Source organism: Cydia pomonella, chromosome 6, assembly GCF_033807575.1.
Source record: "Cydia pomonella isolate Wapato2018A chromosome 6, ilCydPomo1, whole genome shotgun sequence".
Taxonomy (NCBI): domain Eukaryota; kingdom Metazoa; phylum Arthropoda; class Insecta; order Lepidoptera; family Tortricidae; genus Cydia; species Cydia pomonella.
The window spans coordinates 1,941,785-1,958,738 of NC_084708.1; the positions used below are offsets into that span (position 1 = coordinate 1,941,785).

Below are 16,954 nucleotides of genomic sequence, written 5' to 3' on the forward strand. Positions count from 1 at the left end.
CTCCCATAGAAAATTTGAGATTTAATAAATAGAATTCAAAGCCAAGAGTTCCCCTTGTGTGGTTTTTATTCATCGCCTTGTAAGAGAAATGTATGAAAGTATTCAATAACAAATCAATATTGTTGTTAATCCAAACTGGAACTTTTTGTAAATTGTACAGTCAGCGTTTTTGAGTCAGCATCAAAAGTGACCCAGGCAATTAGCTAGGTGTAAATACTGGTGTCCTGTCGTTTGGCCAAAAGATGTTTAGCAAATTGACACTTGGCAACCAACTACTGGCAAAATTATATATAGCAAATCATTTTTTTACAACAATATTTTTGACAAATTATTCTTATTACCAAATAATTAACTAATAAAATTTCACTTCATAACAGAACTTTTTGACAAATGATTATTTAACAACAAAGTTAACAAATAAATCTATCATTGGTCAAAAAATGTTTGCTAAAATGTATTATTTGACATGTGTTTCTGTACTAATAAACTGTAAGCGAGCCAGACCTGTCGGGGCAATCCGACTCGGATAGGTTAGGTTAGAAGCCTAAGGCGGGAGCAAAGCTCGAGGTTATTTTTTTTTTAACAACGCGAAAAATGTAAGCAACGATTGCTTGCTTGTCTTGCAACTAAGTAACTTATCTCAAAATAATCTGGCCCAGATGAAAATTGCAACCATGCAGAATTATTCCCTCAAAGTTTGGTGAATGTATAAATTTGCTAAACATATTACTAGGTGACATGAAAAATATAAAATTGATACTTTGTATTTTGACATATTGTAATAATGTATTATTTACTAAATGATTATTTGTCAAGTGACTTTTTGTAAAATGATACATTTGCGGAATAACATATTTGCCAAATAATACTTTGGTGAAACGTTTTTTGTAAAATGAAAATTTGCCAACATTGTTTTGGTTAAACATTAGTGAACCGTAAATACTACTACATACCTGAAGGCCCCACCCAGAACATAGTGGCCAGTAATGGACTATGCTTGGCAAAGCGCAACTGTAGGCCATCATCACATACTGTTACGTTTCAAAACGCAACTATGTGTGAATATTTTAATCCCGTTTTGACACTATCAACGACATCTGTTGGCGGTATTGGGAAATAGCTCTTACGTGCACGATTGCTTATCGCGCCATCTGTTAGAATCGAGGAGTACTCAATCAGGGGAGGTCGGATGTAATCCTAAGATGCAGTATGGTTATTACTTAGTTTTGAATATTTCTTCGGGGGATTAAATGATTGAGTTTAATTCTTCTATAATGATAACTTTAAATATAATTAGCCTCTTAAAGTGTCCATCATCATTCGCTTGCCCTTATCCCATTCATTTGGGGTCGGCGCAGCATGTCTTTTTCTTCCATATCTGTCACCCGTCATCTCATCATTCACTCGCGTTCGTTTCATGTCATCTCTCACACAATCCATCCACCTTTTCCTAGGTTTTCCTCTCCCGTTCCATCCCTCCACATTCATTCGTAATACCTTTCTCGTCACATGACTTTCATCCCTCCGCATCACATGCCCATACCACGCTAGGCGATTCGCTCTTACTTTATCTATTATGGGTGCAACTTTCAGGCTTCCTCTTATATACTCATTCCTTATCCTATCCATTCTTGTCACACCATACATGCCTCTTAAAGTGTCCATTTCTAAATATTGTTTAGGACGTCGCTTGCACTGTGGGCAGATTATTGCTTTCGTTCCTGTGTCAACCTTCGGACCATAGATGTAGAGTATGAAAAATAAAATGGCAAAAAGGCTATTGCTGGAACGCGACACGTTACTCGGGAAACAGGCAGCGATGTGAAGATCATCAGCGTTGGATCTTTGAGTCAAATCACTCCGGGAAGGCATTCCCTTAAAACAATGCAAACACATTCTTAACAGAGGTGTGATTTCATGTGGGAAATGTAGTTCTTCTTTTGATTTTTGCTAACATGCAACTTATCAGGGGCACGTGGCATTTGTTATGTTCCCGTGAGTCCTGGAGAGTATTTTCGTTATTGTCTAATTTATTTCTGTAGAAAATAGGGATGAAATGCCATATGCATAGTCAAGATCTGACTTGTGCCTTACTCCGATTTTTTTTTATGATGATGGGTTTCTTATGACAATTCTTTCCTAAGCTCTAATGCCGGTGCTTGGGTTCCCTGGGTGCGTCTACTCTTTCTTCGGGCACGTGTCAATGTTGCACGCTGCTGTGACCCAGGGCCCGTGGCTCATGGTGCTCATCGCGACCTTGGCGTGACCGGAGGTCAGCCATCTGGATGCGCTTCGACGGTTTCGACGCGTGTCACCGCGACTTGTGGTTGTGGCTGCTTCCTTTCAACGCCACGTGTTTCACTGTCTTCTGCTTCAGACACGCGACACAGGTGTGATCTAATCTAATCTTGGTTACTCTTAATACTTTAACTAACTTCACAGTGCAATAGTGGCCTCTTTATAAACTTCAAGTGCATATCTAGTGTATGGAACAGAATAAACTTTAATTGAGACTGCGCTACCAGTCCGTTACCATTTTGTGTGTGTTAAGTATAGAAACTTAATAATAGTAGTATAAGGTTACCTTTGTATTACCTCTTCGTACTGCTTACTTATTTTCCTTTAATGAGTTATACACATTTGTATTTCTAGGTCAAACAATAGTTTTCTCTCATCTCATCCTAGCTTTAGTAGCTTTACCTTTTCTATGTACGCTATCAAATGTTACATAGATTAAGTGTATTTCTTTAGAAATCTCACAAACGTGTATTGTGACAATATATGTATAGCGTCGAACCTACGAGCCCTGAAAAACTACATATACTTTCTACATAGTCTCTAAAATGGACTAAACCTGTTACAGTACGTGCTCACATAATGATGCATAGCTCAATGCTGCCTGGTGAGATATTTGTGATAGCCTCCTAAGACCCTGAGTACAATTTTTTGTATTTATTCCAAAATCTATTTTGAACTTTTATTGTGTAACTAAGGATTCCAAAATCAAAAACAAAACAATTGCTTCTGGGTCTAAGGAGGTTAAACGTGAAAATAATTGCGGCCGCGGCTATTTATGTGTATACCGCTTACAAAGTTATAAAAAAGAAATGGCGCACACGTCACGACTCACGATGGCCAATCGTCCGCCATTGCATGTCATTGCCCCCTGTACCCAATGGCGATGGCTTGTCGTGGACCATCATGGGCTATTGTGTTCTGGGGCCAACAGGTAGGTCTCTCGAATCTCAGTGGGCCTACCGCTAAAAACGAAATTTTGTTATGTACTTCTCTATTCTACGTATATTGAAGAGTGATACAGGCAAATAACGACAAATCAAATCCAATCAGAAAGACAAATTCGTCAATGCTTAACGTCCGCGGACACATTCGTGTTAAACTCCCGCCATACATTATTAATTTTGTCCGACAGATATATCTGCACGTATACTCTGGCAAGCCAGCGTTGTCAGTAGAGAAGGTGGCAGATTTGACAAATGTAGGCGCAAATGATCGATTTCCCATACTCATTTTGAATTTCGCGCCTTTTTCAACTGACTAAGTTGGTTAGCTTTTAACATCCACGGAAGAAGATAACTAGCTACCGCGAAAAACGGAAATCGAATTTCATTATCTGCTTTGTTACTTGTTTATTCATCGCTGTCAGAGTCTTGGTCGCCGCTCCCTTCGCCCTTTACATCTTCAACATGCATTATAAAGTTATCTTCTAGTATATCAGTATCAGAGTCTAAATGAATTTCAGAATTTAGATTTGAAGATGAAATTTTACTTTTGTATTTATCACTCTCTTCACTCAAAACAATCTGAACGTTTTCTATTTCATCCTCTGAGTGAAAGCTAGTTGCGTTTTTACTAGATAGTGTTTTTCTCTTCCTTAAATCTTGCAATCTGCATTGAGTTAATATCGACTGGATTTTTTCTCTGGCTATAAGGCTTTGCTTCTCAGAAAGCGACTTCAACTGGTTAGCAACATACAACCCATATATTTGAAATTCGTCCATTTGTCCAAGAGTGGTGTCAGTATTAGTTCTCTCATCATTACTTCGTATTTTACTTAACTTGCTAATAGGAGTATCTAAATGTTTGCGATTTTCTGGAAGTTCTGAAGAATATTTTCGTACAGGTCTAGAAGACTTTTTAGGAATATCGTTGATGAATCTATTGGGTTGTTTGTGCAAAGCCTTTCTTGTTGAATCCACCTCGCCTTCGCTATTGTCATTAGGTTCAATCTGAAACATGAAATACTTTTTACCGTTTTTGTTGAATGCGTTGTAGCTACAAGGACTACCAGAAATAATGGTAACAGTTTTACTCTCCTACAGCACTAACCCCGTAGAGCTCCAGGTAATTACTATCAAATGAGGAAAAACTTCATGACATATTTTAGTACCTAGTTGTTACTATTATAAAACTTTTTGAATTTGTAAAACAACCTTGAAATAAATATTGAACACTTGTAAAACTTGTTTTACTTACATGTTCTGAAGTAAGTGTGGACTTCCGCTCGTACACATCTGTCAGAAAAGCCGCCAAAGCATCATAAAAAACCCATATAGGCTTGAAAACCTCTTTGCCAGATTTTCGAGATGCAATGACTTTCTTGTGGTTTAATCGAAAAGCCGACAAGAGAGTTTCCTTTTTCTTTTTTATCTCAACCACGTCAGATACTCCCATAGCATTTGCAATGCGAAGCCATGCATCATAAACCTGAAGTAAAAGCGTAAATTATACTCTGACAAACCCACTTTGTCAGTAGAAAAGGCGGAATTCCAATTTTCTATGAAAGGGCAAGCCTTCGCACCTACCATTAAATAAGTTTTGGCAAACATTTCATTTTTGTACAAGCTTTTATCGCTGACTGTACTTTTCTGTCCATAAGCAACTAATACACATCGAGAAAATTCTAAAAACCACCCGACTTACATATGTTTGCAAATTTTCAGCTTCATCGGAAACCGGGAAGTGGGTCAATTAAATTTAATTTGCAGGATTTGATTACAGACCAACAGACAACGGGACAGGGGAAACTAAATAAAAGCTTGTAAAAATGTCAATAAATAGAGTCAAACCAATATGAGTTGGCAGCGATTTTGATAGCCCAGACGGTGCACGAGTAATTTTAAATGTCAAACTTCTATGAAATTATGACATTTACTTGACACTTGCACCGTCAAGGCTATCAAAATCACTGCTAACCTAGGGGCTATTCATAAATTACGTCTATTCAAATTTGAGGGGGGGGGGGGGGGTCTGGACGTCAGATGCATGACCTAGGAAGAAGACATCATCTCTCGCATCTTTAAAAAGTGCTTCAATGTTTAAAAAAAGCAATGAAATTCATGTGGGCTGAGCCTGAGGCTCTGGGTGGGGCTGATTCTGTAGACGAGTCAGGGTCTGATCAAGAATCACAGAATTCCAGGCCCAATTCGATCCAGAACTTGGAGGAGTGGCTGAAATCCTCATAGGAAAACATTAAATGAATAAAAACTGTTATAAATAATTTTAAATACCTAGTTTTTTTGTACCATTAAGCTAAAAACGCCTTTTTTGGAAATGACATCAGTTTATTTGGTAGGGGGGAGGGGGTCATTTGAATTATTATGGTTGGATAATTTTAGGGGGGGAGGTCAAAAATAGATGACGTAATTTATGAACAGCCCCTTATCTTGGTCAGACTCTAGCATTATAAATCTCCGTTCATATGTGTGGTGTACAAATAAATGTAACAGAATGCGCTGGCAACACTTATCAGCTGTCATGGCTCATGGCGCCAGTGGTGTTGGGTTTGCATTATGTCGTGCGATAACAAATTGTTTTATTTATAATTATCCTAAGAGTTCATAGATTGATAAATTAAAATATGAACATCACAAATAGAACTAATATTTTTAAATATATTATGTTATTCCATGCATATTTTTAAATTGCTTCTAATCCAGTTCTAATCTAACCAAGTAACCATCAACGACAACAAAATTGCGATTTATTTGCCAATTTCTAATATAACAATTGCCTAAGTCCCTCCCTGTAAATAATTACTAATTAAATGTATAGCAAACGAAACGACTTAACTAAAATATATTTATAATAATTTCTTTACTAACCCTTATTTTATCCTTGTAATGCTTATGTTTGGGATTCCAAACGCATGGCTCGTTTTGGTACATTTCAATGAATTGAAACGTTTCTGTATTCGTCCATCCAACCATTTCCGTCGCGTAAACACAAATTAACAGACACCCTAAACTTTACTACTCGACGTCTGCCGCGCGACTTAATATTATTGATTATTGGTGATGGGGATGGCCGGAATGGCCCACAGTGGGCGAGTACAGGCATGCACGATTGTGCCGAGACCATAATCGTCTATACTCCTCTGTGGGTGGCCATCATTGCCTGTAATTTTTAATAATCCGTGAATTCTCGGAACATCAAAGGAATGCTAATCGCCAATAATCAGCCGTTTTAATTGCTGTTTTTTGTAGGGTTTCGTACCCAAAGGGTAAAACGGGACCCTATTACTAAGACTCCGCTAGCCGTCCACCCGCCTGTCTGTCCGTCTTTTACCAGGCTGTATCTCATGAACCGTGATAGCTAGAAAGTTGAAATTTTCATAGATGACGTATTTCTGTTGCCGCTATAACAACAAATTATAAAAAGTGCGGGACCCTCGGTGGGCGAGTCCGACTCGCACTTGTCCGGGTTTTTTTTAACTATGGTATCTGAAGCTACGTAAAGTAATTACAGGATTAGATATTGTTTATCCTATTGTAAGTACAAAGTTTCAGAGCAATTTAGCTAACTACGTTTGTATGGAGAACCGATCTTGCGGGGACGGTTAAGAATTTTAGTGAGCGAGTATTATTTGATCTTCAGCGTCAATAAGCTCTACAATGTACAAAATTATATTTAGTACAAAAAATACAAAATCTTTAATACTAATGTGTATAATGTCAATATGAGACAATAAAAAGACAATATGAGTTTAGATCAGCTAAAGTATATAATAAAATTAATAGCGATATTGACATTTATTCATGCGTGTATAGAGAGTGTAAGAACAAAGTATGTAACTGGCTAAAAAACCTGACTTATAATGAAATTGAAGAGATATTAAATTAATATAATATATTCACACAAACACACACATACAAACACACACACACACACACACCAGAGATGTGAAAAATAGTTTATAAAAAGTATTTAAATACAAAATACAAATACTTCCTTGATATACTATTTCAAATGCAAAATACAAAATAGTTTTCAAATTTGTATTTAAAATACTAAATACAAAATAGGTATTTTCAAAATGCTTTTTTAAAATACAAAATACTTTGCGATAAAAGGTACTCTTAAATAGTGAATACCTAGTCTGAATTAAAAAGTTAGTACAGCTCGGAATTTACAAGTTGGAAAGGCTGTCTTTATTCTTTAAAAATAGTGTGTATATCAGTCCTGTAGAGTGCAAATTTTGTGTCTCCTCATGTTTACCGGTTGAATGGATTTTTAAGTGACGGTTTTTAATACTCAATTATTAAAAGCATTAATTTAGATTTGTAATATTTTACAGCTTGTATATACCTCTCGTTGGTTGGTGAAAACGTCTCGTTTGTGTTTCACCAGGGCAGAAATAGTATTTTATGCAATAGTTGTATAAGAAGGGTCAAAAAAGGCGAGTGGCGTGAGTTACAATGTGAGCCGGAGCCGAAGGCGTAGGCGAACATTGTAAAGGAATACGCCACGAGAATTTTTTGACCTACTTATACAACGTTGCATACAATATTTTTCCTACGAGTCAACAAAAATAAATCTTAATTTAGGTAAACAAATTACAGCAAAAGTATATAGCCAAGACGCGCGAGCATACCTTGTGACGCGCCCGGCCCGCCCCGGGCCGCGGCCGGTCGGTCGGCGACACCTCCTCGTAACTCATGAGGCCCTGGTACTTGCTACTTGCTAAATTAATTTTTTGGACAGTTTTTTCTCAATTTTGGCCACCGTAGCCTACGGAGACTAACAAGCAACGCTTAGCGGTCTTCGTAGTCTATGGGTGTTGCTATATTACGGGTGTCACATGCGTGTTTCTGACTTATGAAGTAATTATTTTTACTATGCAACCAAATGAATATTTTGTAAGTTTGCAGCAATGCACTTAGTTTAAAACTGTATTCGTTTTGGTTTTGTTAGGTTGGTAGCCATTAATCGCAGTAACGTTATAGCTTATAAAAGCACAAGAGCTTTTATGAGGAATAGACAATATAGACTTTTCTTGAAATCTTTTATGTATGTTCTTATATTCGTGTTAATGAATGCATAAATGACAGATAACAGTAGAAGAGTAGGAAAAGTTTGTTTACCTATCGTGCCTTGAAACCCTTGCAACGCTTAAGATTCCACATTTTTAATCTCTCGTTACGCTTGTGGTCATTTGCGGCGTTACTAAACAGATTCACCGGTTCCATGTTAAAATAATAAATAAATAAATATTAAAGGACATTATTACACAAATTGACTAAGTCCCACAGTAATAAGATCATTAAGGCTTGTGTAGTGGATATTAGACAATGATATATATAAATATTTATAAATACTTAAATACATATACATAAGGTCGATATTTAAACGATAGATACAATAACAGCTTCGACAGGAAAACATAACTAAGTATGTAATAATGGTATTATTAAGCAAACGCGGATCGGTCCGCGCGATCTCGCCAACTATTACATAAACCCTAGCTAGAGGATTTCAATAGTGGCTTATTGTGTTAAACCCTGTTTCAAAAAATTCATAGTGCATAAATAAACTAAAAAAAAAAACAAAACATAGAAAACACCCATGACTCAGGAACAAATATCTGTGTTCACACAAATAAATGCCCTTACCAGGATTTGAACCCGGGACCATCGGCTTCATAGGCAGGGTCACTACCTACTTTACCTAATAAAAAGTATTTTGTATTTTGAAAATAGAAAATAGGTCCCAAAAACTATTTGAAATAAAATACAAAATAGTTTTCTTTAAAAGGTATTTAAATACAAAATACAAAATAGGTATTTTGCATTTTGTATTTGCATTTTAAATACAAGTATTTCAAATAAGTCACATCTCTGACACACACACACACACAAACACACAAGAAAAGATAATTGTTGTACATTCTACCTTAAAAATATATATACATAAGTTGTTGCAGTTGTTATAATTCTATTGTTTTTGTTTTTATTAAGTAAAATGCTAAAATGCAATATCATCGAAAGATAATATATGTACATATACGAACATGTTATACTTATATTGTAAGCAAAACATCCTGTGGAAGAGCGGTGTTCTCTTAACACAAGTATCTTAAATACTTACAAAGAGGCACCAGCACAGCTACTGTATACCAAATCATAGTTACTGAATAAAAATATTTTTATTTATTTATTTATTTATAATGTAACCTGTTGTATAAAACCACACTCGTGCCTCCACCTCTCATTATTATGCACCAATCACATAAATAACTATTATTTCTAGGTACACACTACACACCAGACAGACGTAATTATATCAGTTAGGTAAACAAATATTATAAAAGTGTGCGTATCTACAGGCAAAGACGTCTAATATGTTCAAAACAAGATCAGAATATCGGGTCGATCTATTACATAGATCTCAATTCTCTGATCTGATAAGTGTTATCGATTTTGGTTGCGACTGTCCAATTTCTACCCTACCCTAACACGAATCTGTCATAAAAAGAATCTGAATCTGTCCATAAGTGAATACGTAGGTATAAATATAATATACCAAAATGTATATTATAGCAAGGCATCTTATGATAGAATGAGATTACTTAAATAGGTACTGATTATGAAAGAAAGAGTCCATTATTAGAGCAATAGGTGTAAGTACATCTGCTTTTATTAGGGTATAAATATCTATTTTGTTCTTATTTGTCTGTCATTTCTGCTTTCTGTATAGATATAATTAGAAAAGAAATATGTACGGACGAGTTCACAAACATCTTTTCAAGCCGACGTTCCAAACATATATTTACACGACCTTATTGTAAGTGTCTTAGATGCGTGGACACATATTTATGGAAAGTTGGCTTGTAAAGATGTTTGTGAACTCGACTGTACATTTTCTTTTATTACAATATGGACTGTTTTATATTACACCGAATTATTGACCGAACATGACTAATTTGCATGATTGGATAACCGTCAGTGCGCAAACAACACCGATTGGCCATAATGTCTCGGAGAGGTCACGTTTTGTTATCAACACAGCGAGAACATCCCCACACGCGACTCGAAACTCGTGGACTATTTAGTATTTGAACTGCTAAATTTATATGTATCTCTTTTTAACTCGAACCAAAGCTGTATGCGCGCGAATGTTTTGTCTCCTTTTCGCGTCTAATGAAGGCCCCAGAACGTTCTAGACGTTTTAATGTATATAACTTGGCGCGACGGCTGCGCTACGTTTCATTCATTTGTGAATTTGAACGTGTGAACTGTGAGTTGTGAAGTGCGTGAGAAAAGTGAATATTTTACATAAATTTGTACAAGACTGCTATTGGATTTTGTTATTAGACCGAATAATATAGGTAAGTGTCTCGGATTGTCACTTTTCATTTAAGAAACTGGAAATATTGTCGGATTTATCGCATGCCAAAAAAAACTTCTAGCAATAATTTACATTGCGCGAATCATCAGTGTACGTACCCAAAAAAGGTGTCAGTCGTGCGGAGGCTAATAGTTACTGTTTTGTTGCAGGTGTAAGCATTCAGAAATGGGAAAGGATTACTATAAAATTCTCGGACTGTCGAAGGGGGCGAGCGATGACGAGATAAAGAAAGCGTACCGTAAGCTGGCACTCAAGTACCATCCGGACAAGAACAAGAACGCCGGCGCTGAGGAGAGGTTCAAGGAGGTCGCGGAGGCCTACGAGGTACTCTCAGACAAGAAGAAGAGAGAGATCTACGACGCCCACGGCGAGGAGGGACTCAAGGGAGGAATGGGAGCACACAACGGGCCAGGTGGCGGCCAGTCCTTCTCGTACACGTTCCATGGCGACCCGAAGGCCACGTTCGCGCAGTTCTTCGGCTCGGCGAGTCCGTTCCAAGCGTTCTTCGACCTAAACGGCGGTGGCGGCGGCAATTTCTTCGAGCGAGACATGATGGACGTCGACATGGATCCGTTCGCGAACATGGGCATGGGCGGGCCGCGCCCCGGCGGCCCCGGCGGCGCCTTCCGCAGCCACAGCTTCAACTTCCATGGCTCGCCTAGCCGGAAGGAGAAAACCCAAGATCCACCCATTGAGCACGACCTGTATGTTTCCTTGGAAGACATCGCCCGCGGTTGCGTGAAGAAGATGAAGATTTCGCGTCGCGTCATCCAGCCAGATGGCACGTCAAAGAAGGAAGACAAAGTATTGACCATCCATGTTAAACCTGGTTGGAAGGCCGGCACGAAGATCACCTTCCAGAAAGAGGGTGACCAGGGCAGGAATAAGATCCCTGCAGACATTGTGTTCATCATCAGAGATAAGCCCAACCCTCTGTTCAAGCGAGAAGGCAGTGACATCAGACATACAGCCAAGATCTCACTCAAACAGGTCAGTAGACTATTTTGTTGTCTATGATATTCTTATTTACATCTAATTTGATTCTTTCATTTGTTGATTTATGAGTCACACATTAAAATTCAAACAATTTAAGATTAAATCACCTTTCACCAGTTAACTAGTACCATCCATTGTTTTGAAAATATATGTAACTACTTGAATAGGTATGTTCTGTTATTATTTAATAGGCTAACCTTTCTTTTTCTTTTGTTACAGGCTCTTTGCGGCACCATCATTGAAGTTCCAACTATGACCGGAGAGAAGCTAACAGTCAACCTACAAGGTGAGGTTGTCAAACCCCACACAGTGAAGAGGTTCCCCAACTACGGCCTACCATTCCCCAAGGAGCCTACACGGAAAGGAGATCTGCTGGTGGCATTCGACATCAAGTTCCCCGACCGGTTAAGTCAAGGAGTGAAGGAAATCTTAGCGGACACGCTTCCTAATTGAATTGACTAAGACTGGAAGATTTCTCATCGGTTCAGGTTTTTAGTGTATCTTGTGGACAGTGAAATTGGGCAATAACTGTGCCTTAGCAGTTTCCAAGTGCCAACTCGAAAAAGTCCACTTGTGTATGCTCAAATATCGTCATAGGACATTCCTGTGAAATCTACTCACTAGGCAACAGTAATGTACTTGGACCAACTGTTTTTTGGAAGTCCGAGTGGTCATTAGAAAGTGTGTGTGGACGTCCTTTGTCCGTTTTAGTACAGAGTGGCGATATGACTGATTTAATTTACTTGTGTTTGTATTTAATTTATGTAGGTTGTAAATATTTTGTACTGTAAATACCTGACAGTGATTGTAAGTTGTAGGTTTAGTGGTAAAGCTGCCATGGTACGAGTACGTACATTTGTATCATTTGTACTGAGTTTCCTCATAATTTATATTAAAATGTTTTTTGTTATGGATGAATGAACAATGACATGACTTACCACTTAAAATTGCTGTTAAAAACTGACTAATAAAGATAAAAAAAGAATAATTATTTTCATTTCTCTAAAACCTGGAATCCATAGCAAATTTCAGCATACTCAATGCCAACAGGTTAAATTGGTTGTTTTGAAAATAGATTCTCTATTTTGATTACAGACCCGCTGCCAACGTAACAAATGTAATAGCACGATGCGGAAATAATATATTGCCACTTTTTAGGGTTCCGTAGCCAAATGGCATAAAACGGAACCCTTATAGTTTCGCCATGTCCGTCTGTCTGTCTGTCTGTCTGTCTGTCTGTCTGTCCGAGGCTTTGCTCCGTGGTCATTAGTGCTATAAAGCTGAAATTTGGCATAGATATATAAATCAATAAAGCCGACAAAGTCGTACAATAAAATCTAAAAATTTAATTTTTTTTAGGGTACCTCCCCTACACGTAAAGTGGGGGTGAAATTTTTTTTTCGCTTCAACCCTAGAGTGTGGGGTATCGTTGGAAAGGTCTTTCAAAACTAGTAGGGGTTTTCAAGAAACATTTTTTGATAAAGTGAATATATTCGGAGATAATCGCTCCGAAAGAAAAAAAAAATGTGTCCCCCCCCCTCTAACTTTTGAACCATAGGTCCAAAAAATATGAAAAAAATCGTGGAAGTAGAGCTTAAGAAAGACATTAAATGAAAACTATAGCGGACATGATCAGTTTAGCTGTTTTTGAGTTATCGCAAAAAGTTTCCCCTTCATAGTAAAAAGACTTAGGTACTTTAATTAGGTACTGATTATGCAAATTTGCCTATTTGTTTAACTCGGGTGAAAGGTACCGTTTCATCCCTTGGTTAACAATTTACTATACTTTAAGCTCCAATTTAGCTTATTGTGACGGAAGAGTAACTACGGAACCCTACACTGAGCGTGGCCCGACATGCTCTTGGCCGGTTTTTAGTTAGTAAAATAACTCATTGGCTTTTGAAATGACGTAGCTTAAACAGCTGGAGAACGCATCTTGTTCATAGGTTCTTACAATAACCATGTGTAGGCACGACTCGAATTCAAAGGCCTTGGCGCTTCACGTTAATGTGTACATTAATTGTCGGTTATGTTAGTAACTTTCGAAGAGGTATAAAATTGCAGGGTGAAAGTCGTAAAGCAGTTTCATTTCCGCATTGAGATAAACTATCATTAAATCGCTTTGCCCCTACATTTTTCAAGGCGTATGTGTGATAAACGAAACCTTAAGTGCTTTGTATGTTATGCATCTTTCGAATGTTAATGATACGATAATAAAATAACATGTAATATGTCGCCAATTCATTTGCTAACACAGAACATGTAAAGCCAAGACGCGCGCATCGGACTGACGTCACGCGGCAAAAATACGCACGCCCCCGCAAGGTCTACTGGAGAAATGCAGACATGGTTTATATAATTTAATTAAAATATAACTGAGCGCCAAGGTTTTTAACTACTTACTTTTATTATAGACACAACATTCATAATCTTTTACATATAAAATCATATTTAGAGTTACTCATGTTCAGTTCTTTTAATTAGGTAGGTAAATGACCGGGGGGCCTACCGCGAAAACCGAAATTCGCAAATTGCGGGGATCTTTCCCTTTTACTCTCACTAAGACGTAATTAGAGTGACAGAGAAAAATGCCCGCAATTGACGAACTTCGATTTTCGCGGTTATAGTCCTGTATGGTATGTTGTCCATAGACATACAATATAACGGTATGTATGACTTTTGATTGACCACAGATAAGATTTCAAACGAGTCCTTGAAGGTCATTTAAAAAAACTGTTTTCTTTTTTCGTTTATTTCACATTATTTGGCCAGGTAAGTATTTAAGCTGTTAATTTATTTGATAGTGGGCAAAGCCTGCAAAACAAACTCGGGTCAAGGTCGGGGTAGTTTCTATTTTTAGGAATTATTAGAGGAAAATGACTAGGATTTTTTTTTAATGTTGTCAGCCTAGGTGTAGTGTAACTGAACTTATTTTTATAAGATAATCTTATATATGGCAAGAATAGTTAGACGAAAGGTATTTCCCGCGTGGTATACGTTTACATGACGTCTGATGATCGATATATGCACCAGTAAATTTCCGGATAACGGATGAGTGTTAACGTGAACCATGACTCACAACAGAAGGAAGTCATAAGGACCAAACTATCTGTACAGTAGTCAATTACTGGAAATTCCATTTCAACTGGATTCTAATTTGTGTTTTTTCTAGTACTTATTGGGACCGTGCGAAGTGCGTGGTGGGGGTAAGTAAAGCGATTCCAGCGCATAAGGTGGTAAAAATTTGAACTAACTGCGGATAGCGTCTTTAACATTTCGTACAATTATATGGCTCGAAATGAAACTTTGATTTACGATTACTCCTGAAATATTCATTTAAATTGTATGGTGTAAGGGACCATTGTAATCTGTATGAAATGCTTAATATGACTAACGTATTTATTTTGATAATTGTTAATAATGTATCCATGTAAATAGCTTTGCAAATGCCACATATTACGTGATCTTTTTCTAGAAGTTAAGAATGGATATAGTAAGTTATCCTTAAAAGATAGACATTTCACATCGCGGACTTTTTTGTAGACCTATGAATGAGAAACAACCCCACCATACATTGTATTGTTATAGCTCAAACGGATTAGGCAGCGTTTTCGATTAAAGCTCCTAGCCAGCGTGATTTTTTCCGACAACATCGTTATATTTCAAACAATTTACACAAAACCTTAACAAGTTATATACTTAAGCCTTCCTCAAGAATCACTCTATTGATAGATGAAAGTCGTATGAAAATCCGTTCAGTAGTTTTTAGTTTTGGAGTAGTTTTATAAGATGTAGTGAATTGACGTTTTCCCCTAGAATTGCGGACACTAGGTTGCGTGACAGTCGTGCACGCTCCCAATACAATATTGTGGAAACATAATACTGTTATTGCTGTTATCAGAATAATTTGTGGTGCAGTGTAATAGGAGATTAGCATTCAAAATTCAGACCAAGTACAGGTAATTATAAAAAAAAAGTTTAACAGGTCAACTACTAAACGTCTGGGCTGAAAGCAGTCTGAAATATAAAACTTTAGAATTAGGACAATGTTACCAACTATTAACGAAATTAATTCGCCAAAATTTACGACTTTTTTAAAACTTGTGCTATTAAATTAAAATATAGGGACTTGCCAAATAACAAATATATAACAATGGAGTCTTAGAGTCGTAAAGAACCTTCGAGATAAAAAAAAATACAAACAAACTAGAGTAGTAGTACTTATTAGAATTATAGTAAACAAATAAATGTATGTATTGTTGTCTATCTATCTCTATAGTCACAGTATTTGTTTGTGTGTGAATCCAATCAAATGTGTACGCTTCAATGTCACTTGTAATGACAAACACAGTAGACGCACAGCACAAGCACATACCTACACAATGTACGTGTACGATAATCCTTCCATGTGATGTAAGAGAAAGATCTAGATAGGGCGAGCGAATACGACGTTTATACTGCATTGTGTAAACTAGGTTTTATTTTCGCAAATTGATAACTTAATGCGAGCAAAACAATTCTTGCTACTCAGCGATAAGGTTAAAATTCCGTTGCCACAGCGGCATGAGTCGTTGGCAGAGATAGTGCGATGAACGGAAGGTGGTAGAATGCTCGAGAGAAATCGAGCACTGCCGATTGTTCGCGAAGCTGCCCGACTGGTCCGGTGGGCTTGTCGGCACGTTTCTGTTCGAGTTACCAGGTTTTGAGGCTATTACCATGCATACATGCATTCTTAATAGCGGCTTACTGTTAAAGTGGGGATATTTTTTCGGATTAAGACAAATAATGATGGGGGTTTCCTCAATGTGTAATGAATGTACATGTGATGTTTCCTTAATATTTATTTGCATGCATTGTATAATGTTTTTATCTGCAAATAAATAATGATTGATTGATTGATTGCTTGAATATACAGCCAGTCTCCAGTTGATCATAGGTATTTAGTACAATCTTACTTGTAATTATTTATAGTAACTATTGCGGTAACCGAAGACAATATTATGTACGAGTATGATATGGTTCTTAAAATGCGTAGACTCACAGAGGGCGAGGGCGATTGAAGGCGTCCATAGGTTACGGTCGTTAGATTGGTGTGTGCTTTTTTGCCACTAGTATGATATGAATGGTGTGATAACAAAATAAAAAATGACTAGGCATTGTATTGTCAATACTAGTGCAAAATATGTAAATAATAGAACCCTACGTAGTAATTTAGCTCATTAAAAGGAAAATACCTATTTGTAACAGATTTGCGCAATAAAAACTAACACTTGAAATGCAAAAGTATTTTGACCCTTAAGTCATACATATTTAT

General features: G+C 37.2%; 2 protein-coding genes across 2 annotated transcripts; one reads left to right on the plus strand and one right to left on the minus strand.

Moving 5' to 3' along the window:
- Nucleotides 1-930: 930 nt before the first annotated feature.
- Nucleotides 931-16,441, minus strand: LOC133518684 (uncharacterized). The gene is made up of 4 exons (XM_061852359.1): nucleotides 16,016-16,441; nucleotides 6,123-6,414; nucleotides 4,495-4,725; nucleotides 931-4,247 (listed from the first exon to the last, which is right to left on the minus strand). The coding sequence occupies exons 2-4, from the start codon at nucleotides 6,225-6,227 to the stop codon at nucleotides 3,648-3,650; spliced, it is 936 nt and encodes a 311-aa protein (XP_061708343.1). The 5' UTR covers nucleotides 6,228-6,414; nucleotides 16,016-16,441; the 3' UTR covers nucleotides 931-3,647.
- On the plus strand, nucleotides 10,467-12,628 carry LOC133518683 (dnaJ protein homolog 1). Its single transcript, XM_061852358.1, has 3 exons — nucleotides 10,467-10,624; nucleotides 10,794-11,634; nucleotides 11,860-12,628. The coding sequence occupies exons 2-3, from the start codon at nucleotides 10,810-10,812 to the stop codon at nucleotides 12,091-12,093; spliced, it is 1,059 nt and encodes a 352-aa protein (XP_061708342.1). The 5' UTR covers nucleotides 10,467-10,624; nucleotides 10,794-10,809; the 3' UTR covers nucleotides 12,094-12,628.
- Nucleotides 16,442-16,954: the final 513 nt, after the last annotated feature.

Bases quoted from the DNA above. Each gene is read 5' to 3' on its own strand.
- LOC133518684 (XM_061852359.1), bottom strand. From the start codon at position 6,227: ATGGTTGGATGGACGAATACAGAAACGTTTCAATTCATTGAAATGTAC. The intron at 4,726-6,122 runs GTTAGTAAAGAA...CTTTTACTTCAG, and splicing joins ATTACAAGGATAAAATAAGG to GTTTATGATGCATGGCTTCG. The intron at 4,248-4,494 runs GTAAGTAAAACA...TTCATGTTTCAG, and splicing joins CCACACTTACTTCAGAACAT to ATTGAACCTAATGACAATAG.
- LOC133518683 (XM_061852358.1), top strand. From the start codon at position 10,810: ATGGGAAAGGATTACTATAAAATTCTCGGACTGTCGAAGGGGGCGAGC. The intron at 11,635-11,859 runs GTCAGTAGACTA...CTTTTGTTACAG, and splicing joins CCAAGATCTCACTCAAACAG to GCTCTTTGCGGCACCATCAT.